The 24,424-nt window shown below is 27.2% G+C and overlaps 1 protein-coding gene across 1 annotated transcript in view; it reads left to right on the plus strand.

Moving 5' to 3' along the window:
- The window catches only part of SerT (Serotonin transporter), a 181,855-nt gene that overhangs the window by 108,387 nt on the left and 49,044 nt on the right, over window positions 1-24,424 (plus strand). Inside the window, exon 6 of the mRNA XM_075361777.1 lies at window positions 3,540-3,643. Coding sequence (XP_075217892.1) covers window positions 3,540-3,643 — 104 coding nt within the window. The remainder of the gene's footprint in view (window positions 1-3,539; window positions 3,644-24,424) is intronic.

Here is a 24,424-nt window from a genome sequence, read left to right on the forward strand (position 1 = left end):
GCATTCGAATATCTATAGGGGAATTTGCCACTATACCTAGTCTACTAACGGAATCTTATGAACTCCCACAGTTCATAAGACTGATTGAAGTCCTTATCACAGCCTTTCAACCTCAGACTGCAAAGATAAATCGCATTTTCGCTGTTTGCAATCTACTTTATTTCTTTGTATTCTATCATTCAACTATTTATCTTGTTGTACATGTATATCCATGTCTTTCTTAAAATCAAAGTACATCTTAAGATAGCTGAAGGCATGACAGTTTTTTGTTTGCATAATGAATTAATTCACTACAGAAGCTTACAGAGAAGCTTGTAGGAGATAATATGGAAATGAAATTTTGTAGCGTATGATAAATGCCGAGTCTGACTGGGATTCAAACCCGGAAACCCCGGGTGAAAGGCCGAGACGCTACTTCACCACGGAGAAATACTATCAGCCAATTTATTCCGAAATATTATTTCTCAAAAACCAATATTAGATTTTACTAATTAATACTTTCCTCTTAAGGCTGTTGTATTTTTATTAAATCTGATGATATCTGCACCTTACTGGATTTTATTAACCTGGTAAAACAGAAAATTGCAGGTCGTTCTCTGTAGTGGAAATTACCGGCTGATCGTTAGCAAATAAATATATTAATTATACATTTTCTTTTTAACTTTATACTCACAAGTAATTCCCACATTCTCACTCATTCATAATACGCAAAACAAGGTGGCGTATCCTTTTTATCTTAATAACTTATTTTTGAGTTATTAATTTATTAACTTATTTTAAGCTAATATTAAATAATTAATTTTTTTATATTAAAAAAAGTAAGGTTTTTATTTGAATTTATTTCAAAAGTCAAGTAAATTTTAATTTATTATTATATTTTTTTATAATTTTTGTTTACTTTTCCGAAGTTAAAAATATGTAATAACAAGAAAATATGTTAAATTAAAAATAATTAACTCATTTCACAACGCTTCGTCCATTATTTTATCAATTTTCTTTTAAGCTAATTTTTTTTCATGTAAATTTAACGATATAAAATTCTTAAATTTGAATATTTTTAATCAGTTGTTTCTTGTATTGCAACGGGGATAAAAAGAAGTCTTACTAAATTTAAGTTACAAAATCCTTAAATGATTTAATTTCTTTTATTTACGTATGTAATTTTAAACTCTTAATAATATATATGTACATAATATAAAGGATTAAACAATAATAACTTTCCTTTCATTGCAACAAAATTGTACAAAATGATCATGGAAATTGTTCAAAAGAGCTACTATTGCTTATTTTTTACGAGGATTACTTTATTTGAGAAGAAAAATCTACTTCCTGAAAGTCCAAATGCTTAAAATGGAAGTTGATTTAACAATACAATGCACATATATATACATATACATGAAAGCTTTTAACACTTTGGAAAGCTCAGCAAATGTAACAATTGTTACAAAATCCACATGAAGTACTACTTTAATACGCCTTTTTTTTTACTGCTTACTAACCGTTATACTGAATAATTGTTTAAAATAGTACAAAGCTGACAACAGTTCATTTACAACAAACACAATTGTTGCAATTAAAATAGATGTCTTCTAAAACGTTTAGTTTTAACCTTAATATATATATATATATATATATATATATATATATATATATATATATATACACACACAGTAAATTACATTTATTTAGAACAAACCTATATGTAAATTCAATAAAAAATAATTTAAAATAATAAGTAGAATAGTGGCCCTAATCTAAAAAGACATTTCGTCTAAAACAAATAATAAAATAATCAAGTTGATTATTTCATTTCGAATTATAGATAATATTAAATCAAAGCTCTGTCTAGGATAAATTACTTTTTAACCCCATTATTTTTTAACCCACATGTCCCAAACATTATCTATAGACTAACTGAGTTAGCGAAAATTCTTTTTTTAAAAATGTTTTCACGATATTTAGGTTTCAAAATATTTCCCGTGAAAGAAATTCAATTTAATTTTCTATTATATAAATATTATTTAAATATAATATAAACAAAAAAATTATGAACGGAAAAAATGATAAACTCATGATTTTCTAGATTGTTTCTCTAATTTCAAAAATGTTTGTCAACCTTCGTAAAGAAGTGATGATATCTTAATCATTCATCAGTTACGTCCCATGCTCAGACCTCAGTCATAATTTGGATTTTTCTTACGGTATAAAATTTCCATTATATAGCGTAAGAACATATGATATATAATGGACTTATGCTATTTTTTCACATAAAGACTTCGACGGATAAATTATTCAAAAAAACTCACGCAATAAGTGTGTCACAAGGGCTGATTTCCGTTGTTTGTTAAGAAAGAAAGGGTGTTGCACTCCAATGATTTTTTAAAATAATATTGCTTTCGGTGATTTTTTGTATTTCATGTTAATTTATTATCATGCGTTTTTTTAATAATACTACGAGATAATGCGTATTATTCCAATGAATACATTGTACCTGTACATTTGTGTTTCTTTCTTACTCCTTTTCACATAGTTGTCCAGTTATGGCCGCATCAATTGCTTAACACTGCTACATGTCAAAAACACACTTTTATATTGTTTCCCATAATTTGTATGGTTTTGGAGCCTTGCTCACAAAAAAGAAAAGGTTCAAATTGGTCAAACACGGTTAAAACTGATGTTTTTTAGACCTCTTTTCCTCATACTAAATCACAGTTTGAATTATTGCGAAACTAAAGTACTATAACGAACTAGCTCGATCCTGATGGTGCTTGAAAAATTTAATTTTGGCTTTCTAACATGACACCCTTCAAGTTACAACATGAAAATCTTGTAAAACCTTGAAAACGTACCCAAAAACCTAGCTTTTATTTTTAAATCCGGTTCCTAATTCACTTGAAAATCAATAGGGCTCTATTCCCAACAGGTCGAAATCGGTTACGATTTTCCGTACAATAGAGCGGACGAAAAATCTTATACATAAATATTAAATAAACAGTGAAAAATCGTGTTGAGACTCCAAAAAAAATTGGTCCCCCTCCCACAACACCCCATTAGAAAATCTAAGCGGGTGCAATAGCGATTTCTACAAATTCTTTGGAAATCCGCTAAAAAAGTATATACGATTTTGTATTTGTGTGAGGCGCGCGAGCAGATACTTGTGCCTTTAAAAGCTGATAATGGGGATTTATGATACACTTATCTTTCTCCGGCTATAAAAGAGCTAATGAAAATGTTCAAAATTTTTAATAAATTTTAATCTATAAACGTGTTGTCACATTTTAACAAGCAATTCATACATAATAAATTCACTTTTTTATGAAATTTTTGTCACTATTTAAATAATTTACTAAATTAAAAATATTTTATAGCAAAAATATCTGACAATATTACATATATTAGTATTAATATATATTTTTATATAAATAGGAAAAAAAACGAAGTTTGTTGGTTTAATAAATAATAAAAAATTGTTCCAATTTTAATTAATTTATAAATGAAACTACGTGTTGAAAAAAATTTTTTTTAAAATTTTTTTTTAGGTGTGGATTGACGCAGCTTCGCAAATATTCTTCTCCCTTGGTCCTGGTTTTGGTACCTTGCTTGCCTTATCCAGTTACAACAAGTTTAACAACAATTGTTATAGGTAAGTCGAAAGATATAACTTACATATCATTCATTACTCAGCTTATGATGACCAGATTTAATTACATAATTTGAATTTTATCGTACACTGTACGATAAAATAATTAAAGATTGTATACTGTAATATTTACAGCATAATTTTCATTATCATTTTTTTTTTCATCATTAATTCAGGTAGATTATGTTTTTAGACTAATTACGTACAATACATTTTTGAGGTAATAATCTGAATAATAATTTTTATAATGAAAAATTGTAGTGCTAAATTTACGGATCCTGATAAGGAACTTAATATTAAAAGGTAACCATGATGCTTGATTATCCGAATAGCTTGATGACATGATACGAATTGAGGTCCTAATTTTTTAGGAAACAAAACAGATAAAAGTCGAAGTCGATTTCAGTGCGTTTGACATGCCGTATATTGGTTTAGTGAAGAAGACAATGGAAAACCACTTCATTCATCACCTTAATAAGCGTGCATTGGATGTTTATTACACTTAGGAATTTATTTGCCATTTGCAGATGTAATTTTGTCTTGCGTCATGTCATCTACTATAATTACGGTTATTGTACCCAATTACATTTACAGATAATTCACGAAGAATGTAACAATCTTTCAGGACATGTTCTATTGGTGAAAATAAAGAAGAAAGCTCATGTAAACAAACATAGGTTCGTAAACGCTTCATTTGCCAATTTCGGCTGGTGAAAGATTTCGCCCACATTATTCCGCCTTCGTTAAAATTAAGCCAGACTATAATTCGGAAGGCTCTAGTTAAGGTCTTTAGTTATATTGTATTTATTTAGTGTTTAATTATTTTATATGAAATCTGACGTGAAAAGCTATTTAAAATAGGTTCCAGAACTTCATTTCTGTAGTTTTCGAGAAACCTGGGATAAAAGACAAAACGTTTTAGTCGAATAATCATTACTTTATGTTTGTTGTAAAATAACCTTTTTTAATGGGTTAAAGGCTTAAACAAAACTTGTAGAGAATTTGATTCTTAGTAAAACGGTTAAAGTTTTTGGTATGGTTTAAATCCACAGAAACTAAATACTAACGTAAGAATTTCGAAGTTATTAAAAAAAATATATCAACTTGTGCTAGATTTTAATTGCCTAATTAAACGAAAAAAAATTTCAAAATTTCAAAAAAAAAATTAAATATTTTAGAAAAATAAACAATAAAAATATTAGAATAATGAAAATTCAAATAAAAAACAATTTTTATAAATGAAATAACAAAATAAGATACAACTAATTATATAGAATTCGACTGAACCGAAAAGATGATTTTTAAAAATACGGTTTTGTTTTTAGCTAAAAAATATTATTAAAAAAATATCAAAATATAAAATTATACAAGATTTCAGTTTAGGTCTAATTGCTCATCCAAACATAAATTGATTTTGAGAGCTTTACAACTGAAATCTTTCTCATAGTTTGATAAATACAGCTGTAAAGAGATCATTCAAATCGACTCAGTGGTTTCCGAGTTTTAACCCAACATTTGTACAAACAAATAAACAGTAATTTATATAAAAAAATATATTTTATATTTTGAAAAATAAATAAATAAAGGAAATAATAAAATAAACATATTTTATTATAAAAGAAAATAAATTTAAACTGGAATCTTTTCCAGTTTGACTATTCAACTATATCTGGAAAACTACAGACAGCAATTACCAAATTACCATTTTTAACAAAACTGGCATCCGTAAATTGAAAAACTTAACTCCGTACGTTAAAAAAATACACAAATAATATTAAAATCATATGTACTAATTCTGGAAAAAGCTTATACAGTTAATATGAATACAGATTTTTTCTAAATTCCTCAATTACATAAAAAAAATTATTTGTTTAAATCCATAATATAACAGAAAAATGAATGAAAATAATTATTAATTCCAATTTTTATAAAATAATCAGAACTAGCGCCAATGAAAACCATCAAATAATGGAAATGTAACATAAATTATAATATTACTGAGAAGAAATGGAACAATACCGTAACAAAGTTAATGAAGTCATTCAAAACCTCATCAAATTTTAATTACATAAAAACCTAGTTATCTTAATGTTAAAAATAACTGATGAAAGTTCGTGCAGATAATAAAAAATTAATTTTCTTAATTTATATTTAACGATTAAAACGATAAAAGTTCTAATTATAAAAAATAAGATTTTATTTTTTTATTTATTTTTTTAATATCTTCCATTTCATTTAATAATCTAGTGTAAAATTTAAAGATAAATGTAATCTGAATGAATGTGTTTCTCATAATTTGAGTTAAAGAATCCTGTAAATATTTCTGGCAATGATTTTTTTGCAATTTTTTGTTATTTAAAAAGTTGACAACTAAGTTATAATACTTTCTTGGCATTGGTTATTTATTCTTATACAGTGGAAAAATATACATCTAAAAAGTTACCCAAGATTTCTTTTTTTGGGATGGGATAACTTATGATGTAGTTTTATTGCAAAATTATCATTATATGTTTAAATGTACCAAAAAAAGTTTTAAAAATTAAAAAAAAATCTGAATTCTTTTTTCTTTCGCTCCCCCAATATTCCAAAATCACCTTCCAAGATTTTTTTTGATTTTTCTACGATTATTATAATAAATTATTATTATAAACTAAAAAAAAAAATTCACCTAATAAGAAGTTATCTAAGATTTGTTTTTTGTTGGAGAGGTGGGAGAATTATGATGTAATATTATTACTAAATGTTTATAATTTAAACTTTTAATAATATTAATGGTTAATATATTACTAATATAAAATTAACTATTAATTATTATTGTATTAAGATTAATAATAATAAGTTAGAGTAAAGTAATATTAATAATGTTAATAGTATTAAATATTTATTTTAAAAAAAATTGAAAAATTCAAAATATCGATACTTTTTAAACTTGATCGGCTCCCCCACCCCAAAAATTGCTCCCAAAGTCATTTATTTTTTGCGCCGCTTGCACTACTACCTTTTAAACGTTTAAAGAAAATTCGGTTAAAAAAATATGCAATAGATAAAAAGATAGCATTTTTCGATTTTTGGGGAAGAGGCGAATTTTGAGACAAAATTATTTTAAAAACTGTAAGATAAACATGTACGCATGTAATGAGCTTAATATAAAGTAGGGCTATGTTTTGGAAACTTTTGAGAAAATTGACTACCATAAACCTCCTCCATCCCTTGGAGATATTGACCCCAAAACTTAACTGATAAGCTGTTCCATATATTCGAGCCTTTGTACAAAATTTATACAAAATCGATCTATCCAGTTAAAAGTTATTAATCTTCAAATACGCCAACACATGTACAAACATACGTGCGAACATATTACCCCTTTTTTATTTTTTGGAGTTTCTGGGTCATGAAAGGACGAGAAAAATCCCACACCCCTTTTTGACTGGTTACAGTTATATCTTCCTGCTATGATGACAGTAAAATATAAACGGAAGAAAAAAAGATAATTCTGTTTTTCCGCGTAATTTAAATAGATAGAAATATTCCAATTATCACTGAAATATTTTTATTTACTTTTTTTAAATTTCCTCAGGGGTTTGATTGGTTTAATATAATTATGAATTTTTGTCTATTTTGTACAACTTTTTCAGCTCCTAATACTGCAATCTTAATTTCTATAATAATACTTTATGTTTCCATTTCATTATTTCATTATTACATTTCTTTTAATCTTATTTATTTTCAAATTAAATTTTTCCTTAGCAATGAATCTATTTCATTACTTCTAGCTTATTTCTAGATTCAGCAAAAAAAAAACAATGGTCATAAATGAATCTTAATATTTTTTGTTCCTGCACTGTTACGCTGCTCTCAAATCCCTATTTAGTTAATATTAATAAGTAAAATTTCACACTTTCTTGAATGGCTGAAAAATAACTCTTTGATAATCGCTATGAATAATTTTACCAAAACTTTTTTCAGGATTTCTTTTTTACAAGAGATCTAATTTTTTTTTTTTTGAAAAGAAATCCATACCAACAAAGAAACGAACACAAATCTAGATAAAAGGGTAACATAACAGCTGGGAAAACTGAAATAATGACTACTTGCTACATTTTTATACAAATAAAAAACAAAATTACAACAAATTGTTAAAAATTCAAGGACAAAAACTTAATCATTTACGTCATACACGGATAACTCACCCAAATGATAAATTTTTTTTAATAAAAATTTCCAAGTATTACGTTTGTTTTTCTCTTACTTATGAAAAATGGTGAACAATAAAAGTTTCCTATTGAACTGCTGATATTTTTCGAACATTTAACTTAATTTTTATAGATGAAATTTCAAAATAAAATTCAATTAATTTTATAAAATTTCATATTTCATAAAGCTATCATAGATTTAATTAATTTATTCTAGGTTATCATTTTAGCTAAATATTTCAATAAAATTATTATAAATAATTGTCATTTAAAGTAATTTCAATAGAGTAGTTAACTAAGAATATAAAAAATGTTGAGAACATGTTCTATTGGTGAAAGTAAAGAAGAAAATTCATAAAAAACAAAATTTCAGAAACGATTCGTTAGCGACTGTCGGTGGCGAAAAATTTCCCCGGTTTTTGCGCCTTCGATAAAGTTAAGCATGACTGTATGAAATTCTTCTAAATCCAAATTTAGTAGTTTTATATGAAATCTGACCTGTAAAAATGAAGAAAAAAAGGTTCCAGTTCTGAACTTTTAGCAGTTTTCGAGAAATCTGGAGCAAAAAACATAAGATTGGGGTCGAAAAACATACTATTTTATGTTTGGCATAAAAACGGTAATAAATGGTTAATAAAAACATAAAAAGTTTTAAACAAAACTTTGAGAGAATTCTATTCTGAGTAAAACAGTGAGAATCACTGTAAAACACAGTAAAACTGTCCAGAAAAGACTACATACAAACGTAAGAATTTGGATGTTTATTAAAAATAAAAAAATATAAAAATGTAGCTGATTTTAATTACAGAAGAGCTAATTATTAGAATTCTCAGTGCGGTACGACTAATACAAAATTAAGATCTGTTGAAATACGTTTAGCTACTAACAGTACTGTTCGTAAGGCAGAGTGCTGTATTCACTGTGGCGGAGAATATTTTCAGCAGTTTATTTCATCGATTGTTAGTCGGTTTTATGGTTTGCGGTTCATTTTTCAAAAATATTTAATTCTTTGCTGTGTAGTACTGAAAATTTTGTTTTGTTTAATACCTTTTTAAAAAAGAATTGATATGTTTTATTTTTAACAAACTTCGAAATTCTTACATTCTTAGTTAAATAATTCATAAAATTTTATTAAAATCAAATTCTCCAAAATTTGTTTAAAACCTTTTTTTTTTGTTTATTACCCATTTAACCGAGTTATGTTGCGGCAAAAATAAAATATATTTCTGACTCCAATTTTTTGTCTTCTACCCCAGATTTCTCAAAAACAACTAAAAAAATCCCTTTCGGCACGTCGGAAGGCGGAGGTAGATTTCACCGGTTGTAAGTAGGGGATAAAAAATTTCCACCTTAAAATTAGGAAAAAATTCAAATTTACTCAATACGACAATGGTTGCTTGCAAAAAAAAGTTTCACATGTTTAGTATACGACACGCCCATCTTACAATTCCAGCAATATTTTATTCATCACTTGCCGTAATGGTTGGTCATATCAAAACTTGTTTCAGGCAAAAGTTTTAGGGAATGTTTAGAGAACTAACGACCACTTTAAACCGATTCGATACTCTGCTTATTAAGGGAGGTATGATTTTTTTTTGTCTTCGAAAATTTTTTCACCCGCTGGGCCAATGGTTGGTGATATCAAAAAATTTTACTTAGATAAGGAACTTTAAACGAATTCGATATTTTACTTAATAAGAAAGTTATAACGATATTTTGTGTTTTCGAAAAAGCTCTCCCCATTTCCGTTCCCATGGTCCGATTTTGGCCGTTAACGAGTTCGACCGAGATTTTTGGAAGAGTTATTTTTAAGCAACAATTTGAAAGTGATTGGCACAAAATTACGGCAGTTGTAGTGTCCACAAGAAAGTGAAATTATATATATATATATATATATATATATATATATATATATACACACATATAAAATTTTGAGCTGACGGTGGTTTTGGTGTCTGGAGTATTTGAAACGCGAAGATATGTCGAAATTTTCCGGAAGTTGAATCATGGTACCCATTACAGTAGGTAGCTTTCTAATGAAATCTACCAAAAACATAGATGGTCCAAAAACATGATTAAACTATTATGTAATTTGGATGGTTTTACCCATTTACAACCCCTTAAAATTTAATAATTCATTCAATTTGAAAAATAGATATTTTACATTAAAAAAAAAATTATATTATTAATCATTAAAGATCTTTTACTGGTTTTGAATAAAAGTCTATTTAAAACCATGTCCATTTAAACTCGTTTAAATCAGAGTAAACGTCGGACCTTAAAATATTAAATATCACGTCATTATTTTCAAGTCATTTAAATAAGTGATGCGTTGATATTAAAGTGTAACCTGCCCTATCCTATTCGTATTGTATTATAATATAATATTAAATTTAACTTGTTTCATATTATAATTTATTCTAAGCGTGTCATTACACGTGTATTATTTGTATTTTTTTTATAAACTTTGTTAATATACCATAGGCATTTTTAATATTATTACGTTCTATTGAATGAAATGTTTTATCTCTTTAATTTTTAAATAGCAAATTAAATTTTTTTTTTTACTTTAGACCGGAACACTCGTTTATAATTCTATTTTGTAATATGTCGACATTAGAACGGTAAACAACAGCAAATATATATATATCTAACCTTTTACTTCAGGGTTATCTTTTTTCTGTTTAGCCTCCGGAACTATCATAAGGTAATCCTCCTTCAGAGGATGAATGAGGATGATATGTATGAATGTAAATGAAGTGTAGTCTTGTACAGTCTCAGGCCGACCATTCCTGAGATGTGTGGTTAATTGATCCCAACCACCCAAGAACACTGGTATCCACTATCTAGTATTCAAATCCGTAAAAACGTTATTCTTGCCTTTGCTAAGGTTTGAACCTTAAAACTCTCGATTTCGAAATCAGCCGATTTGAGATGACGAGTTAACCATTAGATCAACCCGGTGAGTTTACCAATTAAGCCTGCTAATCTTCAAGATCTGCAAAATCGAATTGTTATAGCAGTGAATTCAATAACCAGGGACCAGTTACCAATAAAAATAATTCGGCACCAATTAAAATAATTAACTGTTATTTACAATTCTCGATTTTTACATTCTTGTACGAAGTAAAGGAAGTATCGTAATCTCGAAAAATTTCGGTTTTAAAACGTCAACGGAAATTTCCATTTGACCTCCCTGAATCCATTTTGACTATAGAACGTGTAAACTATATTAAAGATTGTTTACAGATAAAATAATATCATAAATGAATTTAATTCTATAAAGATTGTTAAGTGTTTATCTATTTAATAAACATTTGCAACAAGATTGATTGGAATTCGGTTGTAATATGTATGTAATTTCCTTTAAAATAACTAATCTTTGTTTATGAACAATTCTAGTCAATTGCTTATGTCCAATCAACCAGTTAAAATCACTGTTTTATTTATTATTTATGTACAATGGATATTGTAACTAAAAACCATGTTTTTAATGTTCAATCGTTTATGAACTTTTAAAGTTCAATTTTCTGCATACATCATTTAAACTAGATTTCTTTCATTTTACCGGTTAAACGGGTAGGCTTTGAACCCTTAATTAAATTTATTACAGACAAACAGCACGTAAGTTTTATTTATTAATTTTAATAAGTAGGTTTCTATTTATTAATTTATTCATTTTGGAAACAATATTTTGAACTTTTGTTATAAGAATATAGTTTTTTCAAGTGCAGTTTATTAGTTTATTTTCGTTATGACCGAAAGCAAACAAAAAATAACGACTATCAAGTATTACGCAAGCATTTTAGTGAAAGCGGTAGGCTCTTTCTATACTTTTTCTGATTATTGTTGAGAAGATACTCAAATCCGTACGTAATATAAAGCAGAGAAAGTAAACTCGATAAAGTATGTTGTCAATAAATATTTTATGTGTACACCCTAATAATATATAAATTATTTCATTATGTCTACAACACACTAGATATATTTCAAAACCATTTTTTTATAATACTGGAGAAAATACCTTTAAATTTCCAAGAATTATGTAGCAGTTCTGGTATATAAAGAAAACATAAACTTAAAGCTCATACCGGCTTCCCTGGCGCGAATGGTAGCGTCTCATCGGGAGATCTCGGGTTGGAATCATACGTTTATTCATCAAAATTAGATTGCATCTAATTATTTAAGAACTGTGTTTTATAGTTGTTATTTCTAAGTAGTAATGTACTACTACTCAGTTGTAACGTTTTCTTAATTTTTGTTTGTTTTTTCTTTTTCTCAACATCTGATTCACAAAAAAATAAATAAATAGTTACGTACTTAGTTATACAAAAAATCTGATGTCGACCTACAGGACTTCCTTGTACGCCTATTAATTAAATTATATATACACATTTTTTTAAAGTGAAACGTACATAAAATTTTATTTCATTAATAAATTCTGAAATTTTTTTCATTTTTATTATTATTATTGAAGTATTAATCGTAACATTTATTTTCACATCAGAGGTTAATCATTATTAATAAATCAATATATTTAAATTAAAAAAAGGGATATGATGATTCGAGCCGATGTGCCTTCCCCTTGTAAGATCCAAATATTTCATTAATTAAAATTTTATCTGGCTATAATTCTGGAACCATTGAAAATAATAACTACTTATGATATGGCGTTGAAAAGCTCTCAACGAGGACTTATTACTGCAGTTAAGAAAAAGTAAAAAATCCATTTTTTTTGATTTTGGGCTTTTTTGGACACTTTTGGTTCAGTCGATTGCAATCAAAATGGGAATGCACAAGTAGATTTTACAACAGTCCAATATCCAAAATTTTAACATCCTATGACAAATCGCTTTTGAGTTATGCAAGATACATACGCAAGTACGTACGTACACGCCGAAACTACTCAAAATGGATTCAGGGATTGTAAAAATGGATATTTCCTTGAAATCTGAAAAACCGAAATTTTTCGCGATCACAATACTTTTATCACATTACTTCGTACAAGGAAGTAATAAGGAAAAAATTAAAATTATGTAGTGATTACTTAACATTAATTAATTAGATGTTAATTAAAATTAGTATCTAACTATTAATGTATAGTTTTTATCACTCATTATTTTACAAAAATTCATAAATGTTAACTCTTTCCATAATAATTCGGGTATGGATCCGTATTCCACAAAACAAATATAGTATAACACACGTATAGTATTAAAAAAAATAACTGGTAAACACAAACGGATAAAACACTGTAGTCAATATCTCCTTTAAAAATTTATTAGATGTTATAATCTCCTAAAATACACAAACAATAAAGTAAATAAAAAAATTAACAAATCAAGAATTATGTCGTGCAAAGATATACTGACGAAAAAAAATTGACAAACTTTATAAAACCTGGATACAATGTAACAATAGATTTAAAAACAAACTATTTTATCCAAAAAAACTTTCATTAATGGTGTCCCGGAAAATATGAACTACTCCGACAACATAATGTTCTACTGTAATGATAAAGCAGAATGCGCTTTTAAACAAAGGTAAAATGAAGACATAAAAGGATGCCTTAACAAAGTAGTATACATCTGCCAACCAATTTAAAGATGCAAATCACAAAACCAACATAGAAAAACATCTTAATATTTTACGTATGCTCAAAAAATAACATGTGTCAAAATTCTAAATCATAAAAACACATAATAATATATTAAATGAGAAAAAAAAGGTGAATTCATGCTGGCGTCTTCTTGCATAGCGACAGTAAGGTAAAAGACCGAAAAATAACTTTTTACCTTCCCTGTCGTCCTTAATTAAGCCCGACACGTACCGTCACGCTTCACGCTAATTGAAATCACTTCTCTATAGTTGAGCAGTAATCTTCCGCATTTACCAGTAGTACCCAAAATGAAGAATGCAGCTTTAACTTTGACCTTCGTAGGCCACCATCTACCACCCACACATAGGTACGGTCAAAAAATAAGATTTAGTGTTGTTTATCCGTCGGAATTTCTAGCTGCCAATCAAACGCTAGCATACTTTCAATATGATCACTTAAGGGTTAAGTAAATTAAACTATAACGTTCCCAGTTAAGCATCGCTGAGATCACAAGATTTTTTCTCCTGAGAATCTGCCCAAAAAAGATTTTTGGAGCCACTATAGGGTATGGGTAGGGCTAAATCCTACCCGGTTTTATAACTCGGTTCCAACTCCGATTCACCAAATCACCGAAAGACCAATATCACGAAGCACCTGTACTACTGTAATTATCTTCTACATAGATTGGGAGTCCCGGTCTGGCCTGTACGGCAGAAGAAAGAGGTGAAGTTAGGTTGAACATGGAATGATTCTGATAGAACAAAGCTCGCCTCAAGTTAGAATGTTAGGAATACGAGCCACTATTTCTCACTTGAGTCCAAAACTTATTCGGTTGATATAGTAAACATTACAGAGTTATCTCAAGGTAATCGGGGTCAAATAACCGCTATACAAAAAATTCTGGTTAGTTTTTATTTAAGGGTCTACATTTAGTCATACAAATGGATCATCGACTCCCTGAATCAAGAAACTCGTTAGAACTTCGCCGGTATGAGTCCGCAGAACTGGACGGCACGGCGAAGTCAACGAACTATGTTTACAGTTCTAAACATGACTTAACCAAAAAGTGAAATGAAAATACGAAAACAATTAAAAAACCTATGAAAAAAATTATATTTCAATTCAGTTACATTTGTAATAAACAATACTTACATAAAATACCTCAAATTTTGTTTTAAATTTTGTTTTTTTCTTCCATTTGATGAACCGCGTAACTCGAATATGTCACTTTAACTCAAAAAGGTGGGTTTACCAATCGCACTCCTAGGTAGCAGTACTTGATAGTACTAGGTAGCGTACAAAAACTTGATAATGTACTTGAAATAATAGAATTTAAAAGAAAATATACTACAGCTTGTTTAATAATAAATGCTCTTATGTAAATGAAACTACTAAAGATAAAACAATTTTTTTTTATTCCCATCACTTCATTAAAAAAAATAAAAGTATTAGTTTACAAGAGATTATAGCTGCTAATAAAAAATAAACAAACAAAACAACAGTAGGAAAGTGTTGCAAATGTGGCAAAAAAGATTTGTAACATAAAACAAAAATAAATTCGATTGGGAAAACTTTTATTCTACAATTAGAACTATTTGAATTAATTGATGGAAAAAAAAAATCATTTAAAAATAATATAAAAAGTGTGTCCACAGATACGATAAAAATCTAGGGTTACACTTACAAAGTAATTAGTGCAATATTACATCAAGGATTTCTGATTTGTGAAGGTCATTATATTACTTTTATTAAAAAAGTAAAAATATGGTATGAAGTGAATGATATGATTATCAACAAAAAAGTTGCCCGAGAAATTAAAAAAATGTATATTTCTTTGTTCTAGAAAAGAAATAAATTTTAATAATAAATCCATACGACAACAATCAGAATTACATAGTAATTCATAAAAAAAAAGATAAATTAACAAAACGCAATAATATCAAAAAAAATTACAATGGAATTGTAAACCGTACGGTAAGAGTCTCGCAGATATCATTTCTTCCGGTCAAAAATAAAAAATTTCTGTAATATAAATAAAACTGTTTTTAACAAAAAAATACTGATATCAAAAAAGGTAAGACACTACATTTCTATTATCAAAATCTGTTATTAATTTAGAATTTTGTTTAAAAAAAAAATACATGTTAAATGTATGTAATAGACAATAATTGATTAACAAGTGTCCCATATAATAAGCAAAAAATAGAAAAATTTGTTGCAAAACTCTCACCGACTTGATTTCATTTATTAAACAACGAATAATCATAAGAACTGTATTATTTCTGTAAATGTGATATGTATTACATATAAATGAAATCGGGCCGGTAAGAGTTTTGTAACAAATTTTTCTATTTTTTGCTTATTATATGGAACGCTTAAACATCTTTTATTATCTATTATTGTATATCTACTGTCTATTACATATATTAAACTTGTATTTTTTTTAAACGAAATTCTAAATTAATAACAAATTTTGATAACAGAAATGTTGTCTTACAATTTTTGATATCAGTATCAATTTGTTAAGCCAGTTTTATTTATATTATTACGGAATAGTTTTTTGAGCTGAAGAAATGATATTTGTGAGACTCTTACCTACGGTTTACAATTTCATTGTTTCATTCTTCTGAATGGAACAAGGACCATTATAAAAATGTTTAAAATAAATTTGATTCGGTCTGTAATCTAAAACTAGTATATTTTTTACAACAAAAAAGTTTTATATTAAATTAAGCAACATAACTTATAAGTAGTGAAACATGGAAGATGAGAACGAATAAGAGAGAGAGAGAGAGAAGGAAATGGGTACTTATGCTGCGGGAGTACATAAAAGAAAAATAAAACAGTTAGGATATTTATTTAGTGGAATTTTGACAACCACTTTGGAAAAGTTAGTTGAAAAAGAAAGGAAGCAAGGCAGAAAAAGAATGAAACTGTTAGATGAGGTTAAATTGGTAAACCATAAGGGGATGAAGATGAAGAATTGGGACAGAAATGGTTGAAGATAGCAATGGCATACAACAAATGGCGCCAGGCACTACACCAGATGATGATACAACTTAAAATAAAAAAATAATCATAAATTATTGTAATTTAATTTCTCAAACGTGGTACCGCTGATATGTTAAATAAATAAATTAACAATTAATATAATCCACCTTACCAGCACGTTGATATGTACTCTAGATCTTTCGGCCTACTTGGAAGCCATCATCAGGAGTTATAATTAATGCATTAATGTCAAAGTTTAAAAATCATATTTAAAAATTAAAATCGGAACATGTATTTTAGTAGCCTACATGAGGTATAAATTATTATACATAGTGTAAAATTTCATTTATTTTAAAATTCTTAAGATTAATTAAAAATATGAAATAAAATTACTAGGTTTCTTATGAGTTCATTTTCTACAATCTTACTGAATAATTTAATGGGATTTTCCTTTATAAAATAAATAAGACATATATTTGGCCATCTAATTACACAGAATATTAGTTTTTCAGCTTCCTTAAACTTCTGTAATGATTTTTTAATGTGTTTTTTCAAAAGAATATATTTTCCAGAACAAAGATGGAAGGAAATTAAAGAAGAAGAAATATACTGAACTTCAATCGTAACAAATCTACAGTTCACTTTTCTTTTACATGTATCGTTTTAACGATTCTTTCTAAAAAAATTGAATTTAAATGTTACTATTTTTTTTTATTTAATAAAATTAAAATGTTGCACCAGAATAAATTATCTACTTATATTTAACTGGAAAAATGAATTTAAAACGTCGTATCTTGTAATGAAAAATGAAATAGATTAAAAAAAGCTTTTAAGTTAATATTTTTTTATATTCGTTTATTCTGAACAAGTATACATCTATATCTAACTGTAAAGTAAGCGTCAATAAATTTTTACGAAATTAGTTAAAGACAAAAAAGTAGTTAATTACATTAAAATGTAACAAAACCTTGATGTAGAAAATAAAAAATTAAACGCTCATTTAATTTAAAACATGAGGGAAAAGAACATTATGCTCTCTACCTAAAATAATGATAACCATTAAAAGTTTTCAATTCGGAGTTTGTAAAGGGAAAAATATATTAAAGGCAAACAAATTTCATAGAAAAATAACGGAAAAGGATGAATTTCATAAAATTCAATTTACATTTTTTATGTAATCGAAGTGGGGTAAGATTTTTCATTAAACTTATAACTTTTTATCGTTTTCTAACATAAAATTAAACATTTTCCTTTACTTTTTTTGCAAACAATCAACTTATGATGGATTCTCTTCTGTTGAAAAAATGCTAATAGTTTTGAATTATCAAGACACATTACCGATACTGTTACACATATTATTATATTAATTATATTAATATAATTTTCAGTATTAAAATATTATTTAACGAAAATTTGAAGTAGAACAAAATATGTTACTCATTTACGAGTAGGACTAACATCCGCAATAATAATAATAATAAAATTAAAAGCTTTGTTGTGGTGCCGGTTGACAATATTTTACCTAATTTTCGGTAGAAAGTGTAATATATGATCGATTACAACGATTTAAATAGATTGAAAAAAATATTAAAATTATATTAAAATTAATATATATTAATATTAAAATTATAATTTTATTAAAAATTATTGAACATATACACATTTAAGAAAAACTTAAAAACAATTTGTAAATAGTAAGATATAGCCGCTTTATATTTTTTCCCATCAGTCTGAAGCTTAATAATTAGTTCCTTTTGTAATGTACAAGTAGTCTTATTTTATTTTTAATCATTTTTGTGTATGAAATTTCAATTTAACATTGAAATTCAAAAACCAAGATAAAAATAAAAAAAATAAATATGATTTTTATATCTTTTATTCTATTTTATGTTCTTTAAAACGTGTAAAAATATTTTCGATTAACTACTTTATAATTAATTGTTCTCACCAAATTTTGGTTGCTGTCAAGTTACTGCCGGTTAAATGCTCATTTTATTTATAAGAACTATCTCCGTCATTTATATATATAAATGTATAATGCAGTATAAACACATGCTACAATTTGATACGTTTTATTTTTAATAAACTTCGAAATTCTTACGTCATCATTTCGTTTCTGTGGTGTTTATTTATAATTAAATTTTCAGATTTTCCAACTTTTTCGTAATTAAATTCTCTACAATTTTTGTTTAAATTTTTTTTTTTTAGTACCCATTTAACAAATTTATGTTAGCCGAAAATAAAATAGTGTGTTTTTCAACCCAATCTTTTGTCTTTTACCCCAGATTTCTGAAAAAAAAACTACTAAAAATACAGTTCCGGGATCTATTTTTTCTTTCAATTTTTCAGATCAGATTTCAAATAAAACCTCCTTAATTTGGGTCCCAAGAATTACAGTCTGGATTAATTTTATCGTAGGTGCAGAGAGTAGGGCGAAATCTTTTGCCAGACGACACTCGCTAACGACCTTCATAAGCATATTTTTCTCATTAAAATAATGAAAAAAGTTTATATAAGCATCGGTCGGAAAATAATTCGTTAGCGAGTTACGGGTAGTGAAAGATTTCGTCTCGATTTCTGTTCCTTTGCTGAAATGAAGTACTAATGAAATTTCAGAAAGGTAAACTATGGGGCGAATTTAGTGGTTTTTTATGATTTTCGATCAGAAAATAGTTTTTTAAAAGATTACAAGAAGTGTATCGCTATTATTTTCTACAAAATAAGGTGTAATAAAAAAGATTCAGTTAAAAAAAAACAGTTTTTTACCTTTGGCGTAAAATTATTTTATTGGTTAAATTGATAGAGAATTTAATTGTAAGAAAATTGATGTAAATTATCGACCAATAACTTTCCATCGCAGCAATTTAGTTGTAATTTCGTGTGAAACAATAACAGAATAATTACGCTAATACGTATTGTCTGCCTGCATTAATAAGAAGTTATTTCTTAATTATTAGTCCATTAATCCCCTACTACGAGCACTGTAATGCTGTACAACATTAGTAATCTGTGTTTAAACTCTCAGAGAGTAATGCTCAACAAATAAAATTTTCAAACATTGTTGTGGTTATGATTCAGAATCTTTTTTCAGTGTGCTGTATTTGTTATTGAGAAGTTAATTTTCAGTATAAAATTTTATTTAATTTGTGAAATATGCATCTGTGATTATGTATTTAAGTAATTAATTTGCACCAATTTTAAAATCTATTGATAATAATTAGTAAAATATTTATTATGTAGTAAAAGAGAAATACCCTATAAGTTTGAATGCCGACATTCATTTCATCTATGGTTTTTGTAAAGGCAATGCTACACAAGCCATTTAATATAACATCTGAACGAGAAATAAATGTGAACGAGTAGATTTTACGTACGATTGAGCGAAGTCCAACTACTAGTACTAGTAGATTATCTGCACGTTTGGGGATTCCACGCAACAGTATATGGCGGACATTACACAAAGAATGTAATCGTTATCCACATCATCCTCAACCACTTCATTGTCTTGAAGGTGATTACAATCTGCGGCTGAATTATTTTTAGAGGTTATCACAAAATAACTTGATTCCATCGTTGATATTATTTACAGATGAAACAATATATATTTACGCGAGATGGGATAAACAATATACGAAACAAAGGTTATTGAAATATGACAATCCTCGTGAAAATATTGAGACTGATTTCCAGTTCCGTTTTTTATTAAATGGTGTGGGATACAGGTAACGTTCTTATCAAACGTCACATTTTCAACAGTAGACTCACAGGTAATGGTTACCTGAACTTTCTTCAAACTGAGCTGTCAATACTTTTAGAAGATGTTCCACATCACAAACAGTAGAAGAGCTGATATGTTTTTCTAACACGATGGTGCACCGGCGCCATTTTATGGCCCTGTTATTCATTATCTGAATGAGACATTTCCTGACCGCTGGAACGGTTGAGGTGAACCTCAATTATGGCCAGCTAGATCACTTGATACGAATCCCTTGGACTTATTTATGTGGGGACATATGAAAGAGATCATATATGCACAAAAATCAGAAAATGCAAATGAACGTTTACAAAGAATCACTTGGGGTGTTGAAGAAATCAAAACAAACCAAAAATACTACCTCATTTACAACTTTCGTGCTGAAATGTATTTTCAAGTTGATGGCGGACATTTTGAACATATGAAGTAATGTAAGAATAACTTATTCTATTTATTTGGTTTTAGAACATCAGTTTGTTTTTGCATTTTTATGCAATAATAGAAAGTTGTTTTGTAATTTAGTATTTTCCATATTGGAACGTATTGTTCTGCATTAAAGAATATATTACTTTCTTGCTCTGTTATTTTTTTTTTACTTTATTTACATTAATTGCCTCATAATTAAATTTTCTATCAATTTAATCAATAAGTTTTATTTGTTTATAGAAAATTTAACAAAGTTATTTTACGCTTAAGCTAAAAAACTGTATTTTTCAACTTAGTTTTTTATTACACCCTATATCTTAGAAAATAATGGTGACACATTTCTGGGTCTAATATTTAAATATTTTTCAGGTCACAAAACATTAGGAACAACTAAATTCGTCCCGTAGTTTACCTTAACAGAATTTTAGTAGGGCTTCATTTCAGCGGAGGAGCAGAAATTTGGATAAAACAATCACTACCCGTAACTCATTAACGAAACTTTCGAATCCATGTTCAGATGAACCTTTTTCATTATTTTAATGAGAAAAATACGCCTATGAAGTAAGAGAATGAGAAAAATAATAATAATAATAAACCACATTAATTTTTGAAGGTAATAAGCATAAACCGATTCAAATGTGATTTAAAAACTTCACAGTAGTATGGATGACGTGTATTGATTCTTGCAAGATACTAAGATACTGATTAGATGACGTTAATATAATGATAGTGTTGTCTTATTAGCTACGTCAATGATCGAAGCTATGTACTCTATATTGTTACATGATCATTACAGAATATTTTTCTCTTTAGTAGCATTAATTGTAAAACAATTTTTCTTTATTCAGTTACAAACTCATTCCTACCATAATCTATTTTAGACTCTGGATGCTTAATGTTAAAAAACAAATCCGGGGGTGAGTCAATTTTTTAACCGGCATCTTTAGTTTTTCTCTATAAATAAAACTGCAATGGTTGTAAATGTAAATCTGTAAAAGTTAACTCGCTTATTTATAGAATGTACGTATTTCTAATTATACACATACATTTTAGAATTTAAAAGAAAAGAATACGCGTTATAACTTTTAATAAAATTGTTTTTAGAATAGTTTTCAAATAATTTTATTCTTTATTACTTTTACAACGAAATTAGAAAAGTTTTAAAGACAAATACAATTGTGATTCAGTCACGGAAATTGGAATATAAACAAAAGGTACGCCAATTTCCGTGAGGTAAAGAATTCACATACAGTAGCAGATGCTCTGGGGCATTTCATTTATTCTAACGATAATTTTGAAAGTAATCTTATCTAGTTTTCGTTTTTAAAAACGAAAATATTATATCTACTTAAAATAGTTGTTTTGATAGTGAAGGAACAGGTAAATGGGAAAATTTATGAAACTCGTATGAACATATTTTAGCGTATGAAAAATGCTATCCCTGACCGGGATTCAAATCCGGAATCTCCGGATGAAAGGCCTAGACGCCAAATCAAAACAGACCAAAATGTGGCAGATAATTGTCACAATTTTAAATTCAACAAAATTTTCTTCACCAAATAATAACGTAAAAGTAAAAACTTCCAAAGCAAATTAAGCATCTAGATTTCTTTATTCTGCGAGTAGTCAAGAAAAGTTGATTAAAAATTAAGTTTTATGATTTTTTTGTGAGCGGCTTTTTTTATCGATCTTTAAGTAAACAATTTAAAACAGAAAGGAAATGATTATAGAATATAATTACGAATATAGAACATTTTTAAGATATTATTTCTAATTCTTGGATCTGAGTTTTATATCAATAGATTTATTTTGCGCATGTAATCTCTCTTTGCTTATTCCAGTCTGTTATTGACGTTTGCATTATTAATTTATCCGTTCTTTGTAATTTACTGTTTAAATAACAAAATGCGTCCAATTCTGGTATTCGTATTACCCTATCGTAATATTAAATTTCTATTTTCCTCTTTTCTACCATAAGAATATCTTCTTTTACTATTTATTTTACATCAGATCGAAATTTTCTACTAGCAACAAATCTATGCCGTTAGTTACACTTACGTTTTGTTTTTCGTAATATAAAACATTTCTTGATTTTTTTAACGTCCTACATAATACAATACATACATCAAAATATATATAAAACTAAAAAAAAATGTTGCTATAAATATATAATGTGACGAAATTCAAATAAAGGTTTGTAAAACTAAAACGTTCATTTTTGTTCGTCTCCTCTACCTAAATAATATAAAAACTGGAAATATTCTGTTCAAGATATATAGGGTCAGTATTATATAAACGCGAATCAATAAAATAAATATAGAATACAAATTATTATATTTATACACGTAACGGGTCTACAAAAGAATGAACATATGTATGGCATCTACAATACCCAGAATATAATGTATAATAGAAACGTTATTTAAAAATATAAATAAACACGGTATATAAATTTCTAGAGAATAAGAACAACAAAAGAATCAAATAATCAAAACTCTAACTGTACAATATAATTCATATTTGAAAAAATAATAAACAGGAACATAAATAAAATATCAATATAATCGATGATAAATTCACGATCTTAATAAAAATACAACATACTTTTCAATAATTAATAAATCTAAAAAATAATTTTTGTTAAACGCTGATCATTATTTAAGAAAAATTCATTTCTCAAAAGTCAGTAAGGTAGAAACATAATTCAAGACTGAGATAACGCGGTATGAAATACATTAGACATATTTCCATAAGGGAAAGCAAAACTTCAATTTAACGAAGTATACAGTGAATTGTTTAAAAAACGGTTACGTTTTATTTATTTCAATTTCTTCTGCCTAACCGAAGCCTGACGCGAGGACAATTTTAATAATAAAAACTTAAAAAAATTATATTTTATAAATTTTTTAAGTAGTACTAAACATAGAAAAAATAAAACAATCCCATCCATATGCAAAGAAACATACATACAAACACTTGTACATCTCTTAAGCTTTTAGGTTACATCCATGCTGTGTTTGGGAAAAAATTAACAGCAAAAAGAAACAGGCCGCTGAAAAGGCGTTGAAATCATGGAATTTTGTTTTTGTGCGCTTTTAATAGTTTCGAAGTAAGTTTATTTTAAAATATGTTCAATAAATCAAATTCTTAAATTATAGTTTGTTTAATTTAAAATTATTTTTATAATGATTTTTTTAAGAAAATAATCAACGTCGGTACCTAAATACACTTTTATGATTTTATTCTATTCTTTTATGGAACTTGTACACTAATCTTTGTAACTTACAATAATAATTTAATTGAAAAATATTTTCCGAAACATATGACTTATATTTATAGAACAGAAAATAGTGTTAGTAATTTAAATCAAATTAGTTTCATAATTAATTAAAAATAACTTAAATAGCCAATATAAAAATACAACTTAAAAAAGAAAAGAATTTAAAAATTCTTCCGTAGATGTAATTTTTTTAAAGTTGCCTAAAAACAAATAATTCTTTGTCAATTAACAAAAGGAAAACTGAAAAAATTACGGTTTAGTTAAAGCCAGTTTTATTATAAAAAAAAAATAAATTCCAATATACTGAAAAACGGCTTTTCGTTTTCGACGCCCTCATTATGTTGCCGTCATAAACGCACTGATTTTCAGAGTACAAGCGAGCGTATAAAAAATACATCAATAAACAGTCAACATAACCTCAAATTTGTTTGATCTTAAATTCAGCTTAACTCAAGAACAACTCAACCGATCTTCATAAAATTCTCACATGCACAACTTCAAATATACTACTCCAGCATATCTAAATTTCAATGTTTTGAAG

The sequence above is a fragment of the Lycorma delicatula genome, chromosome 4 (assembly GCF_047948215.1).
Source record: "Lycorma delicatula isolate Av1 chromosome 4, ASM4794821v1, whole genome shotgun sequence".
Taxonomy (NCBI): Eukaryota; Metazoa; Arthropoda; class Insecta; order Hemiptera; family Fulgoridae; genus Lycorma; species Lycorma delicatula.